Source organism: Lagenorhynchus albirostris, chromosome 4 (assembly GCF_949774975.1).
Source record: "Lagenorhynchus albirostris chromosome 4, mLagAlb1.1, whole genome shotgun sequence".
NCBI lineage: Eukaryota > Metazoa > Chordata > Mammalia > Artiodactyla > Delphinidae > Lagenorhynchus > Lagenorhynchus albirostris.
Window position 1 is genome coordinate 17,218,198 of NC_083098.1, and position 25,365 is coordinate 17,243,562.

At 46.9% G+C, this 25,365-nt stretch overlaps 1 protein-coding gene across 1 annotated transcript in view; it reads right to left on the reverse strand.

The window, feature by feature from the left end:
- The window catches only part of TSPAN5 (tetraspanin 5), a 175,729-nt gene that overhangs the window by 15,385 nt on the left and 134,979 nt on the right, over positions 1-25,365 (reverse strand). Inside the window, exon 2 of the mRNA XM_060147593.1 lies at positions 15,611-15,661. Within this exon, the coding sequence (XP_060003576.1) occupies positions 15,611-15,661 (51 nt within the window). The remainder of the gene's footprint in view (positions 1-15,610; positions 15,662-25,365) is intronic.

The window sequence follows — 25,365 nt, forward strand, 5'->3', positions numbered from 1 at the left end:
TTTAACCTTATGAAAAAGGCCAGAGTTTAAATAATGTCAGAGATGAAGGGCTGAGATGAAGGGCTGAGAGTAAGGGCTGAGATTAAGGGCTGAGATTAATAAAGTCAGAGATGAAGGGCTGAGTTTAAATAAAGTCAGAGATGAAAAATGAGAGATTATTAAACACTTAGGAATGTAGGGTGTATTCACTAATGTCTGGGGTGACATCATACGAGGCAACCACACCCTTCGTGAAACTGCATAGATCAATGGTTTGATCCAACCTTGTGTTTCTTAGATTTCCAAGCTCTGAACTACGAATACTCCAGGGGGGAAAAAGGAAAACCCAGAAATACTGTAACCAATTCTCCACCTACCCAAATGATGCTGAGAAAAAACAAAAATTGCCAGAAGTCAAACAAAATCTAAGCGACAGTGGTGAGGGTCCAGAATTGGAAGGAAATCAACTTCTCCCCTCAGAATGCCTTTAAACAGAGGTGGTCATATTTAAGGTCTTAATGTTTCAGACCTGCTCAGCCAGGGGAGGAGAGGACTTTGAGGGTGTGTGATAACATTCTTAAACTTTAAAAAGTCAACATAATTGGGCTTCCCTGGTGGCGCAGTGGTTGAGAGTCCGCCTGCCGATGCAGGGGACACGGGTTCCTGCCCCGGTCCGGGAAGATCCCACATGCCGCGGAGCGGCTGGGCCCGTGAGCCATGGCCGCTGAGCCTGCGCGTCCGGAGCCTGTGCTCCGCAACGGGAGAGGCCACAACAGTGAGAGGCCCGCCTACCGCAAAAAAAAAAAAAAAAAAAAAAAAGTCAATATAATTATGGAAGAAGAAGTAGACTCAATTTACTTGGCACCAAAAAGAGGCAGCAGAGCTGGAAGGGACAGGAGAAGATGTCAGTTCCAGCATAAAGAGGCCTTTCTAATACCAGCTGGTCTCCAGCAGCGGGGCAGAGAAGGCGGCCTGAGAAACATGGGCTTCCCCTGGCGGGAGCTGAAGATGTGAACCTCTCTCAGCCGTGCTCCAGGAGGGATTCTCGAAGAGGAGGGGAACCTGGCACCTACTGTCCTTTAGGTTCCTTCCAGTTTTAAGACCATTCTACGATTTCATCCATTTTTAATGGGCTTTTTATTTGTGATTCACACCAAAGTCTGAGCAAAAATCAGATTGTTCCCAAACACTCTTCCATGCTCCATGGCTGTACACAAAGAGCTCCATGGATAACAGGACAGTTACCTGAGGAATTTAGCCAAACAAGCAAACCAACACACACCTGTGCCTGAAATACCGAGACCCTCCCTCACCAAAAGGCGAAAAAAAGTATGGTCCCAACTGTCAGTAGATTCCTGGAGCACTGTCCTCTCTGGGTTTAATTTGGAGGATGAGAACTTGGCTTCTCAAACTCATTTTCATACTTGTACCCTCCCCAGCCTGCAGGGGCAGTTTTAATTGAGAGGCCTTCAACTGTTTCCATGGAAACAACAATCATTTGGGGGCTGAGCTGGACTGAAGATTCTACTCATTTAATCCCACATTCTGGCAAAAGACAGGTCTGGAGACAGATACTGGGAGCTTGTAGGAAATCATATTCTGCAGAGGACAGAAAAGACAACCAAAAACTTAATTTTTAATGGATCCCAGGTAGTTGTCAGCCGCAAACTAACCTGAATCTTAAAACACAAAGTACGGCAGTCAAGGCCCAGTTTTCTTTTCCTGAGGATTAGGATAGCTAACCTGGATGGGGATGGAAAAAAGACCTACTCTTTCACCTGTGCAGTGTCTCCAAATACTCACTGAGGAGCAGTCTTACTGTTTCTAACTACACAGAGAAACCAAGGAGGAGCTGAACATAATCCTGGCAACAATGACTGGGGACTACAAAACCGACAGGCAGTTGACAGCTCAGCCTTCTGCTGTCTCAGAGATGGGGTCTTTCCCTGGACTCCTTAACTGTGTTAAACTCAAGTTGACAGATGAGTAAGAAGCGCTAGGACATGCCAGCTGAAGAATGATTATAATTAAAGCTTGTAGTTGACAAGAAGCCGGAAGAAAAAAAAAATCCAATATTACAGTTAAGTCTGCCAAGTGATTTAAAACAGGCATTCAGATTCGTGGTAAATCCTGAGGAACGTGCAAGCACACCCGCGGCAGACACCTTATCTTCCGGGCACCTGTGTGCGCCACCCTCTCCTTCGGGGAACAGCGCCTCCCTCTTCTTGTGAGGATTCCTTCTTCCCAAACCCACTCCACCACCACCTCAGAGCTGCCAGCTCTCACGTGACCCCACCGCCCCGGCAGGAGTCAGAAAGCCTGAAATTCCCTGCCTCCGGCACCAGGATCTGGACCAGGCATGTCTCTAGCGGCTGAGGCTGTAAATGGCCCAACTCTGGCGCCACGTGCCGCGTGTTTCTCACCTTGTGGAGAAAGTCAGTCTGTAGCGAGAAACAAAGAACCAGGGTAGGGGAAGAAAATCCTGACGGTATTATAAGCCCTGGCCTGACCGTGCGTCCTGTGAGTCACTCAGGATCCTCAGACCCCTTGATCGCATAGAGTGGTTGTATCTGGATCTGAATTTGCACCTGAGGAGTCCCACACGACACGACAGCTTCGAATAAACGGTGCTTTAGTGCTGCATGTACGTGCGTGCGAGCGAGCACACACACGACCAAAACGAAAGCTCACAATCTACCCTGGAAAAGAGTACTGGGCCGGGGGTGGGAAGCAGACGGGGCGGGGTGGGGAGTATAGAGGGCAGTGTTGGATTTAATGATACCTTTACTCAGACGGCTGATGTTTCCAGTCAACACAGCAACTGAGCCAGTGTAAATAATCTCCTTCACGTCGTCGACTCACTATCAATTCAGCATCACTAATGAAACAATCAGTTCTGGAAGGAACTTTTAGGTTTGGCCTACGTCACCAACGATACGTACGTGATTTCAGCTCCAGTTCTCCACGCTGACTTGAATGGTCAGTCCTTGGGTTTAAATAACCACTGTTTAGAACTCAAACTTATTGAAAAAATAAACCGATACAAAACGTCATCTGGCTACTCTCCTTTGTACCCAGAGCTGCTGCTGATGTGAGAAGAGCACACACAGAGCCTGAATTTGCACCCCAGTAATAAGTCCTCCTCCTGCCTGGATCCTGCAGCAACGCCCTGGGAGTTAAAGACGTCAAGGGTACTGGCCTTGTGCGTAAGGTCAGGAAATAGCATCCTATGAAGCTGAATCTAACCGGAATAAGGATAAATGGATGAAGAGCGGAACAGTTGTCCACATGTACTTATTCCTTTAGCCATGTGTTAGGGTTGACGTGAAGGTGGAATTCTGAACAGGAGCAGCAAAGACAGAAAAGGAAGGAGTGAGAATAAGAGAGAGAGCCAGAGACCAAGATTGCAGGTCACAAGAAGAATATATTCGAATACTATAGAGTCAAGAATAAAAGGAGGATTTCTCATACACATATCCCTTGTTAATACATGAAGATTACATTAAGAAAAACTAGTATAAATGAACATCCGTAAGAATTCTTCATATTCATACTGTATACACCTGTACCTATATTCTTGTGACCCTCACTCATCTCCTCCAAGTCTACAGCTGTTGGGGCAGCAGAGGCAAAAACAAATCGACCGTAACCAAGTGCTGCTGTAAAGACAAAATGAAGAGCAGTCAATTTAAAAAGTTAAAACAAATATTTTCAGCAAATTAGCCATTCCACAAATTGGCTGTTAGACAACTAGCTTTTGGCATATCAATCTGGAGCCTTTAAGAGATGACTGCCAAGGAAAATAGGAGATTTCCATTAACCCCTACGTACTAGACAGTATCTCTCAGACTTAGCAAGGAGACCAAGATGAGTCTAAGAAGAAATAAGACACATTAATGGAACACGGCGGAGGCAATACCATTATAACAGAAGTTTAGAAAGCCAACAAACAAAAAATGTACTGATGTGTATCTGTCACCATACAAGGGAGACTCTGAAATTCCAGCTACTTAGACAAGTCTGCTCTAGGGTGTGGCAGACAGCAGTCCAGGGTCGGCCTCCTCCTGGCACAAGCCACCTGGCTCACCTGCAGTTTCCCCTGGAATCCAGAAAAAGGGCAGCCTGGACAAGGGCTAGATGTAGGGCAGACAGACAGACGGGACATCGCAATACAGACTACCTTGTCTTGAATCTCAGTTCCACTACCTATTACCTGTGTGATCTCGGTTAAGCTACCAAACCTGCCTAAGCCTCAATTTCCACATCTATGAAATGGTACCCTACATCATAAGGTTATCATGAGGATGTAGGAAATAATCTAAGTTAAATCCAAACACTATGCTGTCTTTGGCACATAACGAGAATTCAATCAAAGTTTATCAACATCGTCATTATCATCACGACTATACTGGACCAAGAGGAAGACATCAGATGCTACAGAAAGCACACTGGAGGGGCTTCTAACCCAACGGCTTTGGAGAGGAATCCATTCTGCTTTGGCACTTGCCCTGCCTGACCCCCTTCTAAGAAGCTCCGTGGCCACACTGGATGATCATGTCTAAAGGAGGTGGCAGGAACCGACGTGCCAATCAATCTTCTTTCTTGAGAAACTGGAAGTCACCTAAAAGGCACTCAGAGTAAAGGCAGAAGGAAGAGGCCATGAGTAAGCAAAAGCCAGGAGTAGGCAGAAGCCATGAGGGGGTGGAAGCTGAGAGTACACAGAAGCGGTGCAGCGGAGAAAGGAGCAGTGAGAAGTCAGCCAGTAGCGGAGAGCATGCCCAGCAGCCGGCAGCCACGTGGCCGGGATGCTGCACACTGAACCAGGCCAGGGATACCACCGCTGCCAAGAAGCTGACTGCGCACGCTGGTCGCTGAAGATTCATGGCTCCTGAACGACTTCCCAGTTACTAAACCATGTCCCATTCCCTTCGAGATCTCGTCCTCCAATGGTCTGATGAACATGGTAAGTCTCAGTAAGGATATGACTCCACCCTCCACCCTCCATCTCCCCATCAGCACCTCGTTCATTCAACAGTCTCTGGAATTTAAGCAGCCCCTCCCCAGGGTTCGGCGATAAAAGACTATATTCTGAGCATCACTATTTCTTCTCGGAAGAGGTTTTTACACACATGCAGAAATGAAAACGCAAGCAAAACTCCAGAAGGGTTTCAAACCAATAAACCTCAGGAGTGTCTGTGGTTTTCCCCACCAGCACAGAGCAGCCTCTGTGTGCCACCTGGCAAGCTTCAGTCTCTTCTCTCTCAACTCAGCAAAGAAATGCAAAAATAGCATTAATAAGCCCCTAAAGTCTGGGACTCTTCTGCTTTGGCATATACAGGCGCATTCCTTCCAACTGCTGGATAAGAAACAGAGAGACAGGCAAATGGAATGTGCACCCAAAGCCAGGCCAGATGGACCCCTCGGAGATTTATGACCCTGGGCCCTGATTCACCCACCCTCCCTAAACTACTCCTGGGTGAAACTGGCAACACTTTTCCTAGAGTAAGAGGGGGAGAAGCATTTCCCTACCTGAGAAAGAATGACAAGATAGGACATTTTCAAGAAAATGAGCTACTCAGAGAGGATGGCCCTGGAGAGCTGGCGATGGGTTTTGAAACCATGTCCACAGGAAGTCCAAGCTGGGACACAGGGGCACAGGGAAACGTGCCCCTTAACAATTCATCGGAGATCCTCAAGGAATGTTACAGGGCAAAGCCACACTGCAAACTCCAAAACACCTATGTATCTAAGGAATTCCTGCAGGATCCAGAGAGAGGACGCAGAGGAATGGGAGCTCGCTGGGACCTGAGTTCAGGGAGATGTGAGGGTGTAGGGGCAGCGTAACTCGTGGCCTGGCAAAGAGATGTAAGGTTAAAGGAAGACCGGACGCTTTCAAGATGTGTGGTTTTCCATTTTTATCTTGTCAGAAAAGGTCATCGGTGAGATTCAAGTAATCCCTTCTTGCAGATAAAAAACGGCCACGGCCTGCTTTTGTGGTGAGAAAGAAAAGGAGGGGTAGTCGTATCTCAGGGCTCCATAGACTCCTGCAATCAAGCAGCCACCGGGGAGGACAGCTGCACCAATCCCCTCGCTGGTACTACTCTCAGGCCGGGAAACTACCATCACCACCCTGGCGGGAGTGACTGCCTCTCTGAACAAGGAAACAGCCACTTGCAAAAGTGTCGCTTTTCAGAAATCCAGCGTGTTCCTAGCCACTCTCCAGATATTTCATTTGCACGTTCAGAAGATGAGAGACATACCCAGGAATATTCCTGAGTAAAAAGTTTAAACTGAAATATGTAATAGAGGCTCTGATCACGGTGGCCCTGCAACTAAGGCGGAAAAAAAAAAAAAAGTCTAGCCTAGTGGCAGGTGATCATTGTATTCTAGGGCTTCAGAGATACACAACTCATTCAGATCCTGAGCAAACAGGAATCACCTGAGAGGTGCCGGGTGCTGTGCTAGTCATGCGTATTCGGAGAAAACGTACGGTGACACCGTCAGGAGTTAGTCTAGAGGGAAGACAAGTTAGCAGGAGTGTGCTGGGCAGAGGTATTAGCAGTGTGTGTTATGGGGGTGTAGACAGGAGGGGCAGAAGGTCACGTCAGCAAGTACAGAGACAAAGCGGCAGGACCAGGCCCACCGAGAGGTCTACCTGTGAGTGTGACAAGTGGTGAGAGGAGACAGAGGTTGGTGGAGCGGGGCAGGGTTTGAATCTGAAGGCCTTTTGAGCAGAGGAGGGTCATTTGTGCATTTAGAAAGCTTACTCCTTGGGCAGCGGGTAGGTGCTAAGGAAACTTACACCTGCTACAGCTGCTAGCAGCTAAGGAGCCGCTAGGTTCCATGGTGACGCAGGCGAGAGATGCTTAACGCTAGGCCGAAAGCCACGTAAGAGCTTCCCTACTGAGCACGGACTCTGCCAGGCACGGGGCTACCTGCATTATCTCCCCCTCACAGTAAACCTTCCAGGTACGGCTACTATCCACAGCAGGACACAGACCCAGAGATGGAGTAACTTGCCAGGTGACCCAGGTGAGAAAGTGGCCGAGCAGGGGCTTTGAGCCCTGCCACCTGACCCCAGAGCAGTGTTTTAACCACGATGCTCTACTGTCTGAAGAGAGACAGCAGCAGTGGGCAAGCCGATTCTTGTTTTCAATGTAACATCATGTACTTGTTTCTAAAATGTTCAGAAAACTATGAAACGTGATGTTAGAATGATAGTCATACCTCAGACTTTACTGATAACAATCTGAAAACCAAAGTGAGTAGGAAACAACCTCCCCCTACACACACACACACACACACACACACACACACACACACACACAAAGACTTCCTTCTCTTGCACATCTCAGTGAAACCAAGTGGATAAAAAGTGGGTGAGGGAACTGAGATTTCTCTAGAGAAAGCAGTCGCTGTGCTGTGTGACTCTCCTTCCTGGGTAGGGGAGCAGGATTCTTTTGATTCAAAACCTAGTAAGGAAGTTTCAAGGGGACCCCTGAGGAAGCTCTGAGACACCACAAGGAGGGCCTGAGTCTGCCCGGGAAGGAGGCTGTGGCTTGAGGTCTAACCCCTGCCCCGGAAATCTGGGGTTGAGGAGGGCTGCAGGGCAGACAAGGGCTGTCCCGGTGGGACTGGCCTCACCCCCAGACGAGCGTGCCCAGGAGAAAAGATGACGGCAGCACAGGGCAGGCAGCTTGGGGTGAGAAGAGACCCGAGAAGCAGATTTGAGAGGAGCTGGTGGACGGCCCGTCTGGGCAGGGGTGCAAGGCGGCCACGGGGAACAGGGATGTCCACCAAGATGAAGGGAACCGCCAGGCAGAGGGACTCGCAGGGAAGCTTCCAAAAGACCAAGGCAGCATCCCCTTTACCAGCTGTCAGGCCCAGAGGGCGAAGTCCCACCCCTACTTATGCCCTGACAGGAAGTGGGTAGAGGAACCTCAGGGGGACCGGGGGAGGGGTGACAGGAGGAAGCAGGGGGCGGGTGAAGGCCTCAGCCCTTCCTCTCTTCAGGGGCGCAAGGCTAACGGTGCTGGGCAAGGGAGGACACTTTAAGGCAATGTTAGGTTTGGGGTTTCGATTTATTATCCAGCCCTGTCTAATAACTGGGCCTGGACTTGGGCCTAAAATGAGCGCAGGACTCTGGTATCTGAGGGTAAACAACGAAGACACTCAATTTTTGACCCCCCTGAATTTTCATTCCTGAGAAATCCCTCTGCAAAGTTTACCGGGACATACGAACAGTGAAGAATTAAGGGTTTTTCCAACATATTTCATGTGTCTGCTGACCATACTGGGTACAGCACCTACAGAGCATAGGCTGACTTTCCAGGTACTGAACGACAGCTGTGGCTTTCAGATTTTTTTTTTTTTTTTTTTTTTTGCAGTGCGTAGGGCCTCTCATTGTTGTGGCCTCTCCCTTTGTGGAGCACAGGCTCCGGACGCGCAGGCTCAGCGGCCACGGCTCATGGGCCCAGCTGCTCCGCGGCACGTGGGATCCTCCCGGACCGGGGCACAAACGCGTGTCCCCTGCATTGGCAGGCGGACTCTCAACCAGTGCGCCACCAGGGAATACCCTGCTTTTCAGATTTTTAGCTGCAACAGAGAACTTGAGGGGATTACATGGACAATTGAGAAAGAGATGCAAACTTCCTACATTTCAGGTAATAAACTGACATCTTCGAAAGTATTTTCAGCATCTCAGAAATGTCTCCTTGAAGTAGTATCTCAGGTGAGGCATGCCTTTTTCTGTTTAAGTGACCCGGTAGCCACTTCCACCTCCCACCTTCCCTCTGGCTACCTTGACCGCTACTGCTAAGAACTGCCTGAATCACGGAATCTCCTTGTCTAACTTCTCCTTCCTGGGAAAACAGGGAAGGTATTTCCAAGGCGAGTCTACTGTACGATCGTGACAGCAAGCAACTGGAGGGTTCTGAAGTGAGACTGACAATTACAGGCAGTGGTCAGGGCGCAAAGCCTCCAGGACAGCCAGGGAGAAAAGCGACAGAAGCTAGAGCTCTTCTCATTGCCATTCTGCCTCCTGGGGCAGGACTGTGCACCCACTCTCTCCTTCCAGCCGCTGCCGACAGAGCCAGGCCAGGCGAGGAGGTTGGAGGAGCAGAGAGGGGACTCAGGGAGGGAGAGCCCGTGGGGGGCACTCTTGCATATTCTCATTCACTTGGTCACAAGCAACACGGCATCCGCAGTATAGCAGGCACGATGCTAGACCCGAGCATAAAGCGGTGAAGGAGACGGGCTCCTGGCCTCGAGGAGTCTTCAGGTCAGACAAGCCAGGCCCGGCACCCCCTCCGCCCAGGGGGCTGGTGCTGGGGAAGCGGTGGCAGGACGCCCGACAGGAACCAGGAGCTCACGCTGAGGACCAGGGAAGCGCACTTCTCCCACTCGGAAAAGCCGAGTCTCCCCCTAGCCCTCAATAGCTCTGCTGGCAGCCGCCTCACTGGCGGCTGTCAGTGATCTGTCGCTCGGCCTCTGGCCCCGACCTAAGAATTAAGTAAAAAGCGCAAACACGGGAATTCCCTGGTGGTCTGGTGGTTAGGGCTCCAAGCTCTCCCTGCCAAGGGTCCGGGTTCCATCTCTGGTCAGGGAACTAAGATCCCACAAGCCACGCGAAAGTGGGTGGGGGAAGGCATAAACATTGGGCAACACGGAAGAGGAAAGGTACCCCTAGTTTTTCCACGAATCAAGATAATCATATATAGAGTCCCACTTTTATGCCAGAAATAAATAAAATTTTTCCCTGATATCCAGAATGAATGGATGTAAGAAATCTGCTATTTCTAACACTGAACCCCTATCATATCAGACTTCAGAAACCACATGTAATTTTACTTCCTTTTAGGCTGTAAGAACTGATAACATGCTTACTAGAGATCTGAGGTGACTACTGACTTCTATACTGCGTGATAGAGCCAGGGTTTAAAAGAATGCTTTCATCTTCCCTTTTCGCTCATTCATTCACGTAACGTCTATTACGTGCTGGTTAACGTTCTAAGTACTCGAGTGTAGCAGTAAACAAAAGTCCCTCTTGGGGCGGGGAAATCCTTGTTAGCACAGAAGTGATAAGTCCTATGAAAACACAGAGGGGGAAAAACACAGGGAAGAGGGGAAAAGGGCTGGGATTGGGGTGAGAGTGGCTGCTTCACCTTCACCTACAGACAAAGGTGACATTTGAGCAGAGACCAGGAAGGAAAGGAAAACACTCATGTGGACGTCAGGTAGGGGAAGAGCAGTGCAAAGGGCCTGGGGTGGTGGGTCCATCTGAGATGTCAGAGGAACAGCAAGATGACAGATGGGGGCTAGAGTGCATCAGGGGAGGGCACAGTGTGGGAAATAAGGTCTCAGAAGTGAGGGAGCACCACACACAGCTTTGAGCGAGACAGTAAGTGCACTGGAGGGTTTGGAGTAGAGAAATGACAGCATCTGTCTTACATTTAAAAGAATCACTCTGGCCTGGGGTGGGAGTAGGGGCACAACAGCAGAGGCAGGGAAACAACAGAGGCTTCTGCACTAACACAGGCAAAAAGTGGCAGCTTAGATCAAGGTATAGCCGTGCAGGTGGTGCAAAGACATCAGATTCTCAATGTAGTTTCAAGGTAGGGTGCATGGAGTTTGCTGAGAGACTGAACACAGTATGAGAAGAAGAGATAGAAGGGTGTCACGAACACCCAAGTGGGTGAAAGGACAGAGCTGCCATTTCCTCCAATTGGGAAGAGCAGGTTTGCGGGGAGAAATCAGGAGCATTGCTTTGGATTCTTACGCTTCAGAAGCCCGGTGGGCATTTAAGCAGAGATGCTGGGTAGGCTTGCGGATATGACGAGTCTGGGATTCAGATGAGGCCGGGACCAAATATCTAAATTTGGAACTCATCAGTGACAGATGGTACCTAACGCTCCAAGCCTGGATGAGAGCTCCCAGAGCAAGAGTGAAGAGAGAGAGGGGTTTCTCCAAAATTCAGAGGTCCGAGAGGCGAGCTGGACCTTGCAAAGGAGTGTGAGAAGGCAGTGCTTACGAGGTAGGAGACCCAGAAGTGCATGATCTCTTGGAAGCCAAGTGAGGCAAGTGTTCCTGGAAGGGAGGAATGATAAAACATGGCTTAGTCCTTGCTTTGCTGGTAAGAGTTTCAGGGCACCTGGCTGAGGAAATGATGTGCTTCAGGACCCATATGGTTTCAATAAGAAAGCGCCAGGGTGAAATAAGTCCTGGGCTGGTTATTCAGAGAAAAAGACAAGATGCAGAAAGACAGTCTGATGTAATGACAAGTAGACGGACTAGAAATTCTTTGACTAATGACACCCAAGGGCACACGTAAGTGAATGAGTGTCAACCCCAAAGCAAAGTTCTAGTGACATGTCATTGGGTTCTGCCCTTGGCCTGCTCAACGTATCAGTGGCTTCTATCAGTGATAACTACACTTGACTGCAATCAGAACAATATAAGAGGCTTGCTAAAAGAGAGCCTCCCTGGGGTGTCTACCCCAGACCTACTGAATCTGAATTTGCCAGGTGGCACTGGGACAGAGAGCTAAAGGCAGGCCTGAGTTCAGAGAAGGAATTGAGGGAGGAGGTTGATTAAAAGTACAGCTAAAGCCAAGCTAAATGGAACGGGGAATGTGCTGGATGACAGCTTTTGGCCTTGGCAGGTAGACACGCAGGTAGAATATAACTGGGTCAATTTGGAATCTTGCATTTGCCTCTGAAAATCAGCCAGATGTGGGATGGATGGAGGACACCTAGCTGGATCTGAGACCAACTGGGGACTCTCCGTGATTAACTGTGTGATCTCAAGCCGCACTGACAGCAGACAAGAGAGAAGGGACATGATCCAGCCATACCCTCTTTGGCCCCTAAAGCACCCTCTCCCTGGTGCTCATGAAAGGGCTCCACCCAGAGAGAAGCAAAAGTGCAGCCTGGAAACTCAGAAGGAACCAAGGACTAATACGGAGAAGGACTTACTGGGGGATCCAACAGGGCAGACCCACATTCCATGAAGGAAAACTAGTAGGCTAGTAGGACATGATTCTAATGGGGTGGGAGGACGGTCTTTCTAACAGTAAGAGAAGCCCAGAGAGAGAGAAGGTCTGAGCACTTTGCCAAAGGAATTGTTAAACGTCTCTACACTCCAAATTAGCATTGTGGCAATGCGTTGTTTTATTTCTACGTGTATATGTTTTATGTATATATGCATGCCTTTCCTAGACCATCAATTCCCTGAGGAATTACTTGCCCAGAGCCCAGCGCAAGCCCTGCCCCATGCCGTGTGCTCGGCAAATGTTCTTTGAATGAATGAGTTGCCAAGCCTGTTGCAGAGGTGATTCGCGCTCCGCGACGGTTAATGTTCCTTCTCAAACAGCAGATCCTACGATTTCTAAAAAACTGCACACAAACCAGCTCCCTCTGGAGACACACTCATCCTCGGCATCTCGACAGTCTGTTTGGAATTTAGATAATATAAATTATTTAGTTATTATGTCTAATATTCAACTGTAATATCAGTCCTAGGTTTAAAACCCAGCCTGGTATTAAGTAAGTATGAGGGGTAATAACTTTTGCCTCCAAGGTTTCTGTACTCCACACGAAGAAGTGCAAAACCCCATCTGTGAAGGAAATCTGATCCTTCCAGCTGTGACCCAGTTTGGGGATTTACCCTCTAGGCCTCTTTTCAAGTAAATGTCACCACATCTCCACTGGGGGGATTTACTGATTCATGGGCTGGTGTGATCCGCCCTGCAGGTGCATGCAGCTGCTGCCCTTGGCCGGCTGTGGTTCACCTCAGAACGTCATCCCATCCGAGGCCTGGTCTAGCTTAGAAGGTAACCCGAAGGGCTTCAACAGAGTAGCCTCTGCAGTTACCAAGTCCATCAATGCACATCACATCCTCCTTAAGAGACCCCAACACAAAGCCAGTTCTCGGGTCCATGGATCAGAGCCTGGAACTCTCCTAAAACTTGAGGCAGCTTTCAAAGCCACCGTCTGCTCCTTTCCCCATGTAGAAGTGGACGTACCGTATTAATGCATCCAGGGGAGGGAACCATGTCTCCAGAGGGCATTTACCTCACACCGGGCGCTGTGCTGGGAGCCATCTCATTTCATCCTCACAGCAACCCTATGAGGTGACATGAGCGGCCCCTGCATAAACAGGGCAAGGGTATCTCAGATAAGTTAGTGCAGCTGCCCAAAGTCACACGGACGGAAATGGAGGGGTCAGCATCTGAACTCTGGTCTGTTCCGCCTAGAGCTGTGCTTCTTTTTTCCTCACGGCAACCAGAGTGATCTTAAAACAAAAGCCAGAGTAGGACACGCCCTTACCAAAATGCCCCGGTGACTGCCTCTCATCCAACTTCTGCAGGACGCTGTCGGCTCCGGGCTCTGCCTGCCTCTCTTTCCACATCCTCACTTCTTCTTGCTCTGGCTCTCTCCCTTCCAGTCCTACCAGCCTTCTTCCTGTTCCTTGGAATCGCTAAGTCCCTGAGACTCAGGGCCATCATACTTGCTATTCCCTCTGCCTGGAATGCTGTTCCCCTAGTGCTATGCAGATCCCTCTAACTTCATCCAGGTCTCTGCTCCAGTGCCCCCTCCTCAGGGAGGCTGTTCCCAACTACTCTACCTAAAAGAGACCCCTTTCCCCACCACTCTCTAACTAGCCCTTACGCTACACCTGACGTTTCTCAGCGGCACTCACCATACCTGCGCGCGTATTCCTGGCAAGCTGACTGCTTACTGCCGAGGCCCCCACTAGAACGCAAGCCCCACGGGGCAGGGACTCTGCATCACTCACTGCTGCATCCTCACCCTCAGGCTCAGGGCCCAGACGCGTGGCCAGCGCGCACCAAACTGGGCTGTTGCGCGTCGTCTACCCTCTGCTGCCTCCGCTTGGTCCCAGCTCACAGAGCCCTGCTACACAGTAGCTGGGTAACCTTGGCCAAGTAACCTCAGCTCTCCAGAGAAACCTTTCATTTGCTGACACCACTGGCCCTGACAAAAGAGGGAACTGCTATTTCATCCCTCCCCAGAGACCGCATCATTCCCTTGCTCTGCTATTTGTATGACACTGCCAGTTTTAGAATTTTGTGATTTTATCAGAGAAGAGACATCTGGGGCAACTGATGAAACAAAAGGATAATTATATTTCACAAAGAGAAAAAAAAACCCTTCAAAACAATGAATTTTCTATGTATTGCTAGAATAGACAATGAGTTCATATAATGCCTTCCAGCATCATTTCAGAGCTGATAGAAATGGATTGATTAAAGGAGAGTTATAAAGAGCTGTATGATCTGTCATCAAAGCAAACAGAGGGCTTCTAAAAGTGGAATTTCCGAGATTCCACCAATACAAATCTCCAAGCTTACAAGGGGATTGAGGCAGAAGCTGATCCTAAACCAGAAGGCCAGTATTCAACAGAACAGTTTCTAGAGATAAAATTACCTCTGTTTTGGGAACGTAATTTGTCTCCCTTGACGTATAATCCCCGCCCTTCCTCCTAAGGTGGCTGGAAGGTGGTTCATTTTCCATAAAACTTTTCACACTCTGTAGAAGTATTACGTAAATAAACAGAGGGTGGTTCAATTTCAAAACTCTGGATTTATTTTGAACTTATTGGACGCAGTCTATCTAAACATTGTTTTACCTGTGGAAATTCCTTCCTACGTCTGAAGGGCTTTTGTTTGCGGGACTTTCGTAGTTTTTCTCTTCTTTCTTAGTACATGAAATACTTCAAAGGAACTGCTGACTTTGGGCCTTGGTCAAGCTCAGAGGGTGAAATACCAAAGTGATAAGAGAATGGTCTTCTGGGGAAATTTCAGCCAATGTCTTAGTTTACAACTTTTAAGCAATCCATCTACTCACTCACTCTCACAGGTGGGAGATAACAAAACTTCACTGTGTAGCCAAATACCAGAACAGATAAAACGCTGCCAGTGATCTCACATCCAAAGAAGGAAGCAAAAAGGAGTTCGTGTTTATTTTTGAATTCCACAGCTTGGCTTCAGTAGAAGTTGCAGAGAAAAAATTGAAAGGTATGGATGGGAAGCGAAGTGGAGGAATGAACACAGGGCAGTGGTGTCGTGAGTGTGTTGTTTACAGAACAAACCACCCAGAACACTGTATCTTCATGCAGCCTTCTCCTGCCAGATTTATCCCTTTCTGTGCTGTATTTGATTACAAAGTTTGAATATTCCTTTAAACTTTCAATCAGCAGACAAGTGTTCACATTAGCAACAGTGATAAGTTTATCTGATGTTCAAACATGAATTATATCCAGCTTCCTTCATACATACCGCATGCTAACAGCTCAGTACGTAATGCTCACGCTAAAATACCATTTTTTATGGATTGAATAATCTTCCAAAGGGTTTTTTAAAAAGTAAAAGAGAAAAAAGGCTACAGGTGCTTTAGTATTATTTATAAGCATTACTGAAATTCTTGTAGAGTGACCAATTTAGGCTCCATTCTTAAAGAGTCTTTGAACTGTGACGTTATCTTCCAAGAGTACTTTTTCATTAAAGAGCCATGTTTCCATATACTTGGCAGTTGTCAAAGAGGAAAAGGAGACAGCATATAATGTGCAGCTTCTTACAACCAAAACGTGTGCATTTTAACGATCTTTAACTTACTTTTTCATTCCACGCCCACAGTCCAATTCCAAGAAATGCTATTCCCAAAAACTGAAAGAAAGGGAGAAAGTGGTGTAAGTATGAAGGTAAATGCCATGTTTTTACTAGTACAAAGTTTTCAATCAATTTTTTTGTTACTTTACCTGCTGAGAAATAGTTTTCTCTAAAACCTAACAGTCTTTAACAGGAAAAGAAATACCATCATCCCCTTGATTAAAGTTATTACAGTATGAGGAAGGGCACCTGCTTACTGTTAATTAAGCTGAATGCTTAACAGATCATGAAGAATAATAATTAGGTAGAATCTTGAGTAAAATTAAAGTCATCAATAATGTTTAACGCTGCCCTTTGGATAGGAGAGGAAACAGTGAGTAAATCTGAGCACGATGTTCACTAGAAAATGGATAAGTAGGGCCATGAATTTAGAAGAGCTGGAGAATCTCTCCTCGCCATCATGCCACCATGAATGGGCCGGGGCAGGGAGGGCACGCCGAAGCCCCCAATGTCCCTCAGCGAGCTCTTTATCACTCCTTCAAAAGGGAACGTGAGGGACCTCTCTGGTGGCACAATGGATAAGACTCCGCGCTCCCGATGCAGGGGGGTCCAGGTTCGATCCCTGGTCAGGGAACTAGATCCCACACGCATGCCACAACTAAAGAGCCCACCTGCCACAACTAAGACCCGGTGCAACTAAATAAATAAATACATAAAAGGGAACGTGAATCTTATCAAGTCCAGGGTGACCCAAAGAAAACACCTGGATTCTTCTGTTTGTCAGAAACTTAAAATACTTACATTGCAGTTGAGAGGGCTTCCATGACTCGGCCTGGTCTCAACTCAGTGCTATAACTTCATGCATAACACAGAGTACACAAATAACCCCTGAGATTGAGTTGAAAAACACACAGACTCCCTCATCAGCTGCACTGAGTATGCGGCTGCGGAGGGGAGCAGTCAGTAACCAGGGGGACGGTCCATTTGAATTAGTTCTCACTGTCCTCCACCTCCTTTGAGATACACATTTTCCACCACATTTTAACATCTCTGAAATCGGGATGTGTCTTAAAAGCCATGATGTCTCATGGTCTGCTTTTCTTCCCTTGATTGTACCTAAAATAATGGTGTGTCTTATAATCAGAGTTTCACAGGTTTGGTGATACATTGCACAGGGTGGTCCACCCACTAAGAGCTCAGTGATCAAGACTGGGTGTAACTGGCCACAAAGAAAAAGACACATCTTAGTTCTCTTCTTTATTATCAACAGCAGCTCTGAGTTTCCTCTCCAAACAGTGAAGTGAAAAGAGGGTGGGCAGGTTGACAAGCAGTTTCAGCCTCACGGCAGCTGTTTATTTTACTAACATCTTGATCAAGTTAAGTGTCAGGGAAGCTGTCCACTGAGAGGGGGGCGTGGAGAAAACAAGAGTGAGGGTGGCTACTCTCTCCAGTTTTGGGGGAATCTGAGACGGGTCCACCTGGCGAGGTCTCAGCCATTCGCAGCGGGGAGTTACTGACACTTTGTAGGCAAGGCTAATAAATCCGAAAGGGCTGGGAAAACAGCAGGAGCAGAGAGGGAAAAGAGGGGACTGCAAAAAACACCAAGGAATGACCGCTCTGAAAAGGTGGTGGTGTTTTTAAAAGCAGAACTTGCCAAATCCCTGGACAATTATCTGACACCGCAGTGAGATAGCATTCAATGCCTTCTGAGTCCCTACACAGAAAAGCTCAGCAATGTGTCCTTGATTTAGCAAAAACCGAGGACCCCTTTTTTCCTACCCTTGCTCATGGAGGTTTGAAAAGTGTTCAGAAAAATCTGTCTCCAACATCCCAGCAAAAAAGCCCACTACGCTCAGCCCCTCCACTGCCCAGGCCAGCATGCTATTTTGCTTTACAGTTCTGATCTGAAGCCACAAATGCACCAGTCCTCCAAATGACTCAAAAGGTTTGGGGCACTCTGTATACACAGATAAAGCAATTCAGCACGTCACTCTCATATTCATAGGTCCTAGGCACAGTAGGGTAACAAGGGACAAGTGCATACACAGGAGCCCTTCAGACCTTAGAAGACATGGAGCGCTTGACTTCCACACTGACATCAAACTCAGCCCAGTGAAATGCAAGACGTTCTGATGCTAAAGCTCTTTGTGGACAAAGGTTCGGTCACTTCCCTGATGCAGTATTTAATCACAGTGTCGCCTCAAGCAATGGGTGAGATGTTGTGGCAGAGGACGCAGTGGTCCACTGTCCCTCTTGCCGTCGAAGAGGGTGAACGTATCATTGCTGAGGGCCCCCGCCTCATCGCTAACATTAAACTTCTCTATTACTTTCCAGGCACTCTGCTTAGTGCTTTGTATGTCGTGTCTCTCTTAAGCGTCACAATAATTTTGTTCTGAAATAGGCACTATTATTAACCCCTTTTTAAGAATGAGACACATGAGGCTGAGAGAGTTTACTCTGCTCAAAGGCACACAGCTTCCTAGTGGAAAAGCAGAGATTTGAACCGAGATGAGTCTAAACATCAACGTATGTGTTCTTACCAGTTTTGACACATCCCCCTTTTCCCCTATGGGACAGAAAGTGGAGGCATTCAGGTTAGAATTATAGGGGATGTGACATGGGTATCATATATTCCCTCCCCAGGAAGCAAAGGGAAGTTGAGGAGGTAAAAAGAGATGAAAACCTTGCCTTCACATTAAGAACTGGTTGTAGAACAGACGTTCCCCGTGCTGGTGTCATCAATGGAGTAAAGCGGAAAACAGAAAACTTCAGCGGGGGGTCAACTTTCTCCTCTTTGTGCGGAGTTCTCCTCTCTCTTCCTGGCACTTTGGAAAACCTTTTTCTTTCCCAAATCATATATAAACAGATTGGAAACCAAGTTTTCATCAAAGAAGAGAAAAAAATCAGGACCTAAAGAAGACTCACAATTTCCTTTATAATCTTGCTCCAGTATTTCCCACCTTAACTGTGACTTTCCAAACAAGGTTTGAGAATTTGAAGAAAGAACACTGAATCTGAAGTCCAGGAAAGCCGTCAATAGCTAAGTGAGTGCCGCAGGGCCAGGGCCTAAACCCGTACATACCTTTGCCGCTCCATCACCAGTAAACGTCCTCCCAATTACTCTCAGCCCATATGTTTTGCTTTAAAATCAAGTTGTTCCAGCTCCAAATAATTAAACAGAGAAGAGCCAAAAAAACAGAGACAGGCACGCAGCGCTTGAAGCACACTGAGTTTCCCCTTTCCCACCTCCCAAAGAAAAGGCAACCATAAACCCCCAAACTGACCTCATTCTGAAACCCAGAGGCCGCTTACAGGGAACAGCCAAGAACATTAAAGTCAGCTCTTTATCCCTCTGAAACAGAAATAACCAGATCTGAGGCGTCTTCCCACGTGGCAATATATGCAAACATGCAGTCAAATGTTAGTCTACCCAGTTTTTGATGATTTTAAATGAATATTAATTTTGCCAACATTTGTCGAATGCGAAGTATGAACTAAGCACCGTGCTAAGTATTGTGTTTTATAAGAGTGAGCTAAAAGAGCACTGCCTAATACAGCAGGCCCGAGCTACTGGGCACCTGAAAGGTGCTTAGCTCAAACCGAGATGTGCTAGTAGGTGTCAAATATACACTGGATTTAAAACACTTAATATGAATAAAAAGAATGTAAAAAATCTCATGAACCACTGTTTATTTTTAATTGAAGTATAGTTGCTTTACAATCTTGTGTTAGTTTCAAGTGGACAGCAAAGTGAATCAGTTATACATATATCCACTCTTTTTCAGATTCTTTTCCCATACAGGTCATTACAGAGTACTGAGTAGAATTCCCTGGGCTATACAGTAGGTCCTTGTTGTTTATTGTATATACAGTAGTGTACATCTGTTAATCCCAAACTCCTAATTTATCCCTCCCCCCCTTTCCTTTTTGGTACCTATAAGTTTGTTTTCTACTTCTGTGAGTCTATTTCTGTTTTGCAAATAAGTTCATTTGTATCACTTGTTTAGATTCCACATATAAAGCATATGAGTGATATCATATGATATTTGTCTTTCTCTGACTTATTTCACTTAGGATGAAAATCTCTAGGTCCGTCCATGTTGCTGCCAATGGCATTATTTCATTCTTTTTTATGGCTGAGTAATATTACAGTTGTTTTATTTTTGATTACATGTTGAAATGATAATACTTTGGATATATTGGGTTAATAAATATATTTAAATTAATTTCACTTATTTCATTTTACTTTTTTTTAATTGAAGTATAGTTGACTTAAAATATCGTATTAGTTTCAGGGGTACAACATAGTGGTTCAATATTTTTATAGATTATACTCCATTTAAAGTTACAAAATAATGGCTATATTTCCCTGTGCTGTGTAATAGACCCCTGAAGCATATTTATTTTATACATAATTTTTAAACTACAGCCACTGGAACATATAAATTATATATGTGGCCTGCACTATATTATTATTGGAAAACACTGTTCTGAAGTGTCCCACAATGATCCCATGCAGTAGTAGTAGTATTATCCCCATTCTACAGAAAAGAAAACTCAGACTTAGAAACATGGAGTAAGTCTTCCAAGATTACACAGGCACCTGAGCTGGGTTGCTCAGGAAACATGACTTCTCAGTCCAAACTCAAAACCATTACAGTACTTTGCTAATGTGCATAAAATCTCTGTCCAGCCAAATAAGGGCTGGAGAACTATACTGAAACTCACGTCCTAAGACTCAAAATCACTTCTTTAATTTCTAGGTGTTCAAGGCAAAGGTATGTTTTCCTGACTGGGAGCAAGGACGGCACTGGGTAGAAACAGAGAGTGGAATGCTGATGGAAGCCTGCCAGGCTTGGCAGGACAAGAGCCAGCAGAGCTGATCCTCAGGAAAAGCTGGAGAGGAAAATGGCCCTAGGATGTGACTAGGGTGCCGGGGCTTCTCTGCCGGGAGGGCCACATCTGCCCCCTTTTCCCTGAGGCCTACAAACAGAAAATCTCTTCCTCAATCTGTTGTTTTCACCCCTGCTGAGCCTCCAGCTTATTAGAAATGGATCAGTGCTCCATTCTAACTGGTACAAAAATGGGTACTTCAAGAAGCCATTTATCCATCTATCTACAACCTTCCACAAATATTCTCAAGTTCCTACTTTGTGCTAGGCACTGCTTTTGTCTTGGGATAAATGGAGGTAAGAAAACAGATTTCTGGGGGGAAGGGAAAGAGAACTGGGGCAGGGGGTGGGGGTGGGAGAAGAGGAAGGCTCTTCCCAAGAACGCTGTTGGGTCTTCTGAATTTTGAACCATTTTAATGTATCGCCTATTCAAAATACAATACCTTTTTGAATGTTTACCCAAAAAAAGATACATTTTAATCAAATAAAGTGTAAAAGGCAAAACCACCCTTGATGGTGCTCTAAAGGAGAAAAAAATAAGGCCGATACAAACCATAAGAGGGAGATTTGACCTAGAGAGAGGTCCAGGAAGGCTTCCCTAAGTAAAGGATGTAGGAACTGGGGTCTGCAAGATGAGATGATGTTAACTGGCAAAGAAAGGAAGGAAGAAAGTTTCAGGCAGTGAGAAGAGAATGTACAAAGGCCCTGTGGTGGGAGAAGCACAGCAAGTAAAGGGGTCTAAAAGGTGACCGGTATGGCTGGTGCACAGAGAATGGGAGAACGGGGGAAGGTATGGCAGGTTTGCAATGAGAGATGCAAGCAGGACCAGCCCATGCAGGGCCTCCTAAACCACACTAAGGAATTCAGTCATCACCCTAAGAGTGACAGGAAGGTATTCAGGGCCATACATACGTAGTCAGCTGAGGGGGGTGAGAAGGCAGGTCTTTATCAGATTTGAGCTTTGGAAAAATGATCTGAGTTGCAGAAAAGATTGGAAGAGAGTTCAGAGTAGATGCACAGCAGCTAGAAGGAGGGCACTTTGGTCACGCAGACAAGACCCGATTGTGTCCTGGACTGAAATATGCTGGAGAAGCACATGGAATTGAGAGTATTTAGACGTAAAACTGCCGTTTTCGATGATACCTGGATATGGCGAAGGGGTGGGGGTACGGGTGAAAGAGAGGGAGATATAAGGATAATGCCTGTGTTTCTGGCATCTTCCACATGGAGACTCTGGCTCTTCTAAATCCATCTTATGTCCTCTGACAGAAATAACTCTCGGGTGTCAATTTCGTAACTAGCTTGAGATCCAGCAGCATTTCTGAGGGACAGTTTTCTTTCATGGGTATTTTGGCTGCTGTGTGAATTCTCTTGGAAACAAGTTTCAGCTTGTATACTTTTTAAACATAAATTATTTAAAATCCACATGCATGTCTACGACCTCCTACTACTTTTATTCATAAAAGGAAGCAGTTATGTATAGATGTATGTTAAAGTTCACAGGCAATTCTTAAACATTTTCAATCCTTTTTGCTTAAAAATAATAATTACGTCCATGGCATCTGCCCGGCACCCTGTGAACAGACTCAAAATAACAAGGCAGCAAGGTAAACACAACAGAGGAAAATAAAAATCAGGCTAATCTTCTCACCTAACTGGAATCTTGAAAATATTATCCTAAATAACAATGGAAAGAACTGGTATTCTTTAATCATCCTGATGACATTGTTTTTAACAATTTCAAGCTCTGCCTGAATCAACAGGAGAGATGCATTTAAAACATTTGACACACAAGAGAGGAAAGAGAAAGAATGCCATTAGGAAAGATGTATTTTCCTGAGGCTGCAACACATGTACGTTTCATTAAGATGTTTTTCTGACACTGGAGTATGAACAACACCCCAGGCCTGGCGGGGCAGGTGGGGTGGAGCCGTCCACACAAGTGTGCTAAATGCCTCTGCTAACAAAATCCATGTTCTCTCTACCAAGCAGGGGCCGACTGCAGGAACAAAATGTCTCTGGCATAATGCTTGCCATGTCTGAGGAGTAAATATGGGCTGGTGGAAAATTCAATGCACAGAAAGGCAATCCCAATTTTGCCACTGGGTCTCCGCATCCCCGTTTGTACATTCAAACTGTCTGGAATCCTCACGATAAGATGGCATGGCAGACAAAGTTCGAACTTGTAAACAGGACATTCCCCATCTGAGCCAGGGTCAACCTCTCACTTCACTTCACCCACGCGGTCTCCTCCAAGCGGCCTGAACACACACAGCTTGCAGAAGCCCAGCTCTGGAACTTTGTGGTTCTATAATCTCAGGAAAGGTTCTTCATTCATTCAACACATATTTATTGAGCATCTACTGTGAGCCAGGCAGCCCTCTAGGGGCCCTGGATAAATTGGGAAGCAAAACAGACAAATGTGCCTCCTCTTGGGGCTGATATTCTAGTTGGGGCGAGGTGGGGAGGGAAAGACAATTAAGAGAAACATATATGAGTTAGATAACATACAATTTTAGAAGCACTGCAGGAAAAGAGAACAGCATAAGGGGAATGAAACATGGTCCAGGGTGGAGGGAGGTGTGACGCTGAAATACAGCCGACAAAGCAAGTCTCCACTAAGAAAGCTACCTAAGCAAAAACATGACAGACATGAAGGAGCTGACCGGTGGATGTCGGGGAACTGTGTTCCAGGCAAGACAGCAGCCTGGCTAAGGTGCTACAGCTGAGGTGTACAGGCTCACTGGAGGAACAGCCACCCGAGGGCCGATGCAAAGGACAGAGAGTAACAGGAACCACGCTGGCTGGGCTTTGAAGGCTATGGTGGGTGGTGACTGTGATTTCTCCCACAGAGAGAAGGAACCACTGGAGGGTTTCCTGACTTCCTAGAGCCCCCTGGCCCTCATCTGTCAAATGGAGATACTAAGGGCACCTGAGGAAATGCACAAAACAGCTACAGGGGTCAATGTGACAACAAGCGACTGGGTGAGATTCAAAAATCGAATCACATGACCAGAATAGTTGGTACTTCCAACGCCTTAGTTCCCTCCCCGTCCTCAGGCCTCCCTGGACCCACCACGGGTCAGTGTGGCACCCTGCTTCCAGTCCTGCCTACCCCGAGGATGAGAAAGCATCCTCGTTCACGGTGACCACAGGACCCTCTCCTCAACTTGAGCACCTCTCGCTGCATGTACCCTTAATTTGATGTTTACACACACGGGATCGGATAGGAGTGATGTGGCCTGAGGTCAGACTCCAGGAGCGCTGGGGGCTGTGTTAACCAGAGAACATGTGCCTGTTTAACACCCGCCCTCCAATTAATCATCTTCCTCTGACGCAGGCTGGGGGCTCCTTCCAGGAACAGTGTATACGATATCCCTGTGCATTTAGAAGAAACAGACTGTAGCCAGAATACCAAGATCAGGTTTAACCGCACATCTTTTCTCTTTCTTATCCTAGCAATCTGGTTCATGCATTCTGGGTGTAATTGGCCCCAGAACTTGAAAACCTACGAATCCTGAAATCCCACATTACAATAAGTTTCTCCCCATCAGGGCTTCTTTTTTTTTTTTTTTTTTTTTTTGGTACACGAGCCTCTCTTCCTGATGCATTGTCCCTCTCCCTAACCTTATCACTCCTTGTTTTTATTTTATATCCTCTGTGATGTGTTTTGGTTCCACTATATCCATTTTTAACAATAGAATCTTTTTGGAAGAATGTGGGATATAAATTATCAGCAATATCGATGGGGACAACTTCTCCATGTACATGCCCCTTTTTCTGAAAACTGTCCCCTACCCTCAAGGGTAAGACCCTGCAGCCACATGTGCCAAGGAGGGCCCACTCCCTCCCAACCCTCTCTCTAGACTGAGGAGCAGACTAGGGTGGGCTGCGTCTCAGGAAAAGTCAGTAATTAAATATGAAGCTGAGCCAGAGCCTCTCTTCCCCAGAAATCGGGTGTTGGACACAGTGATTTCTGTCAGCTTCAGTCTCCCTTATGCTAGAACAGACTGGGGTGCTGCGGGTAGAGCGTGCACACGTAGAAGCAGAAAAGAGACCAAGGAAAACTTCCGGTCCTGTCTGCCCTCTGCCCCTTATCCCCAGGACCCCTGGCCGCACTTCCTGATCCTGGGGTCCACGTAATGCCCCTGGGTCCCTATGGTACGTCTCCCCCTCCCATCTTGGCTCAAGCTACTTTGGAGGCTTCCTGTTCCTTGCAACCAAGAGGGTCCTAAGACGCAAATAAGAAACCGGATTAAGTTCCCTCATATTTAGTCCTGTGACAAGCTCACTGTAAACAATTAAATGTGTGGAACAGGCATGCGCGTGATGGGGCTCGAGAGACTAATGATCTGGTGGAAAATGCTGTTCCTTTCCAAACAGCTGAGTCGAGACTCCAGCGGTTCTGAACTACCGGGTGAGCTGTTGTGACTTGGTGTGAGAAGTTACACAGGATTCAGCCACACTCTACCTGACAGAAAGGGCTGCCCTCCGCTTGCTTGTTGAATTTTGGAAGCTCCACCTTTGAGCTTGCTCTGCACCAGCAGGTCAGAGCACCTCTTGAAGAAATGTCTACAATCCAGGGACAACCTTGTTCAGAAATTCCTGTGTTAGAATTTGGAGCTTAACATTTTGGCAAGAACTAGTCATCTGAGATGGGAGGGGAAAGAAAGGGGGAGGGCTACACAGGCAATAAAAACCTATATTCCTCTTGGGAATTACTCAGGCAACGCAGGCACACAGAAAGGAACGTGGGGGATTATGTAATTTTGGATGGAAACATGGAGGCTGCAAGTTTACAGCCCACTGATCGTTGTCTCAGTAAAAGCCAGGCTTACACCACCTGCGCTATTCCATCTGTAATTCTCT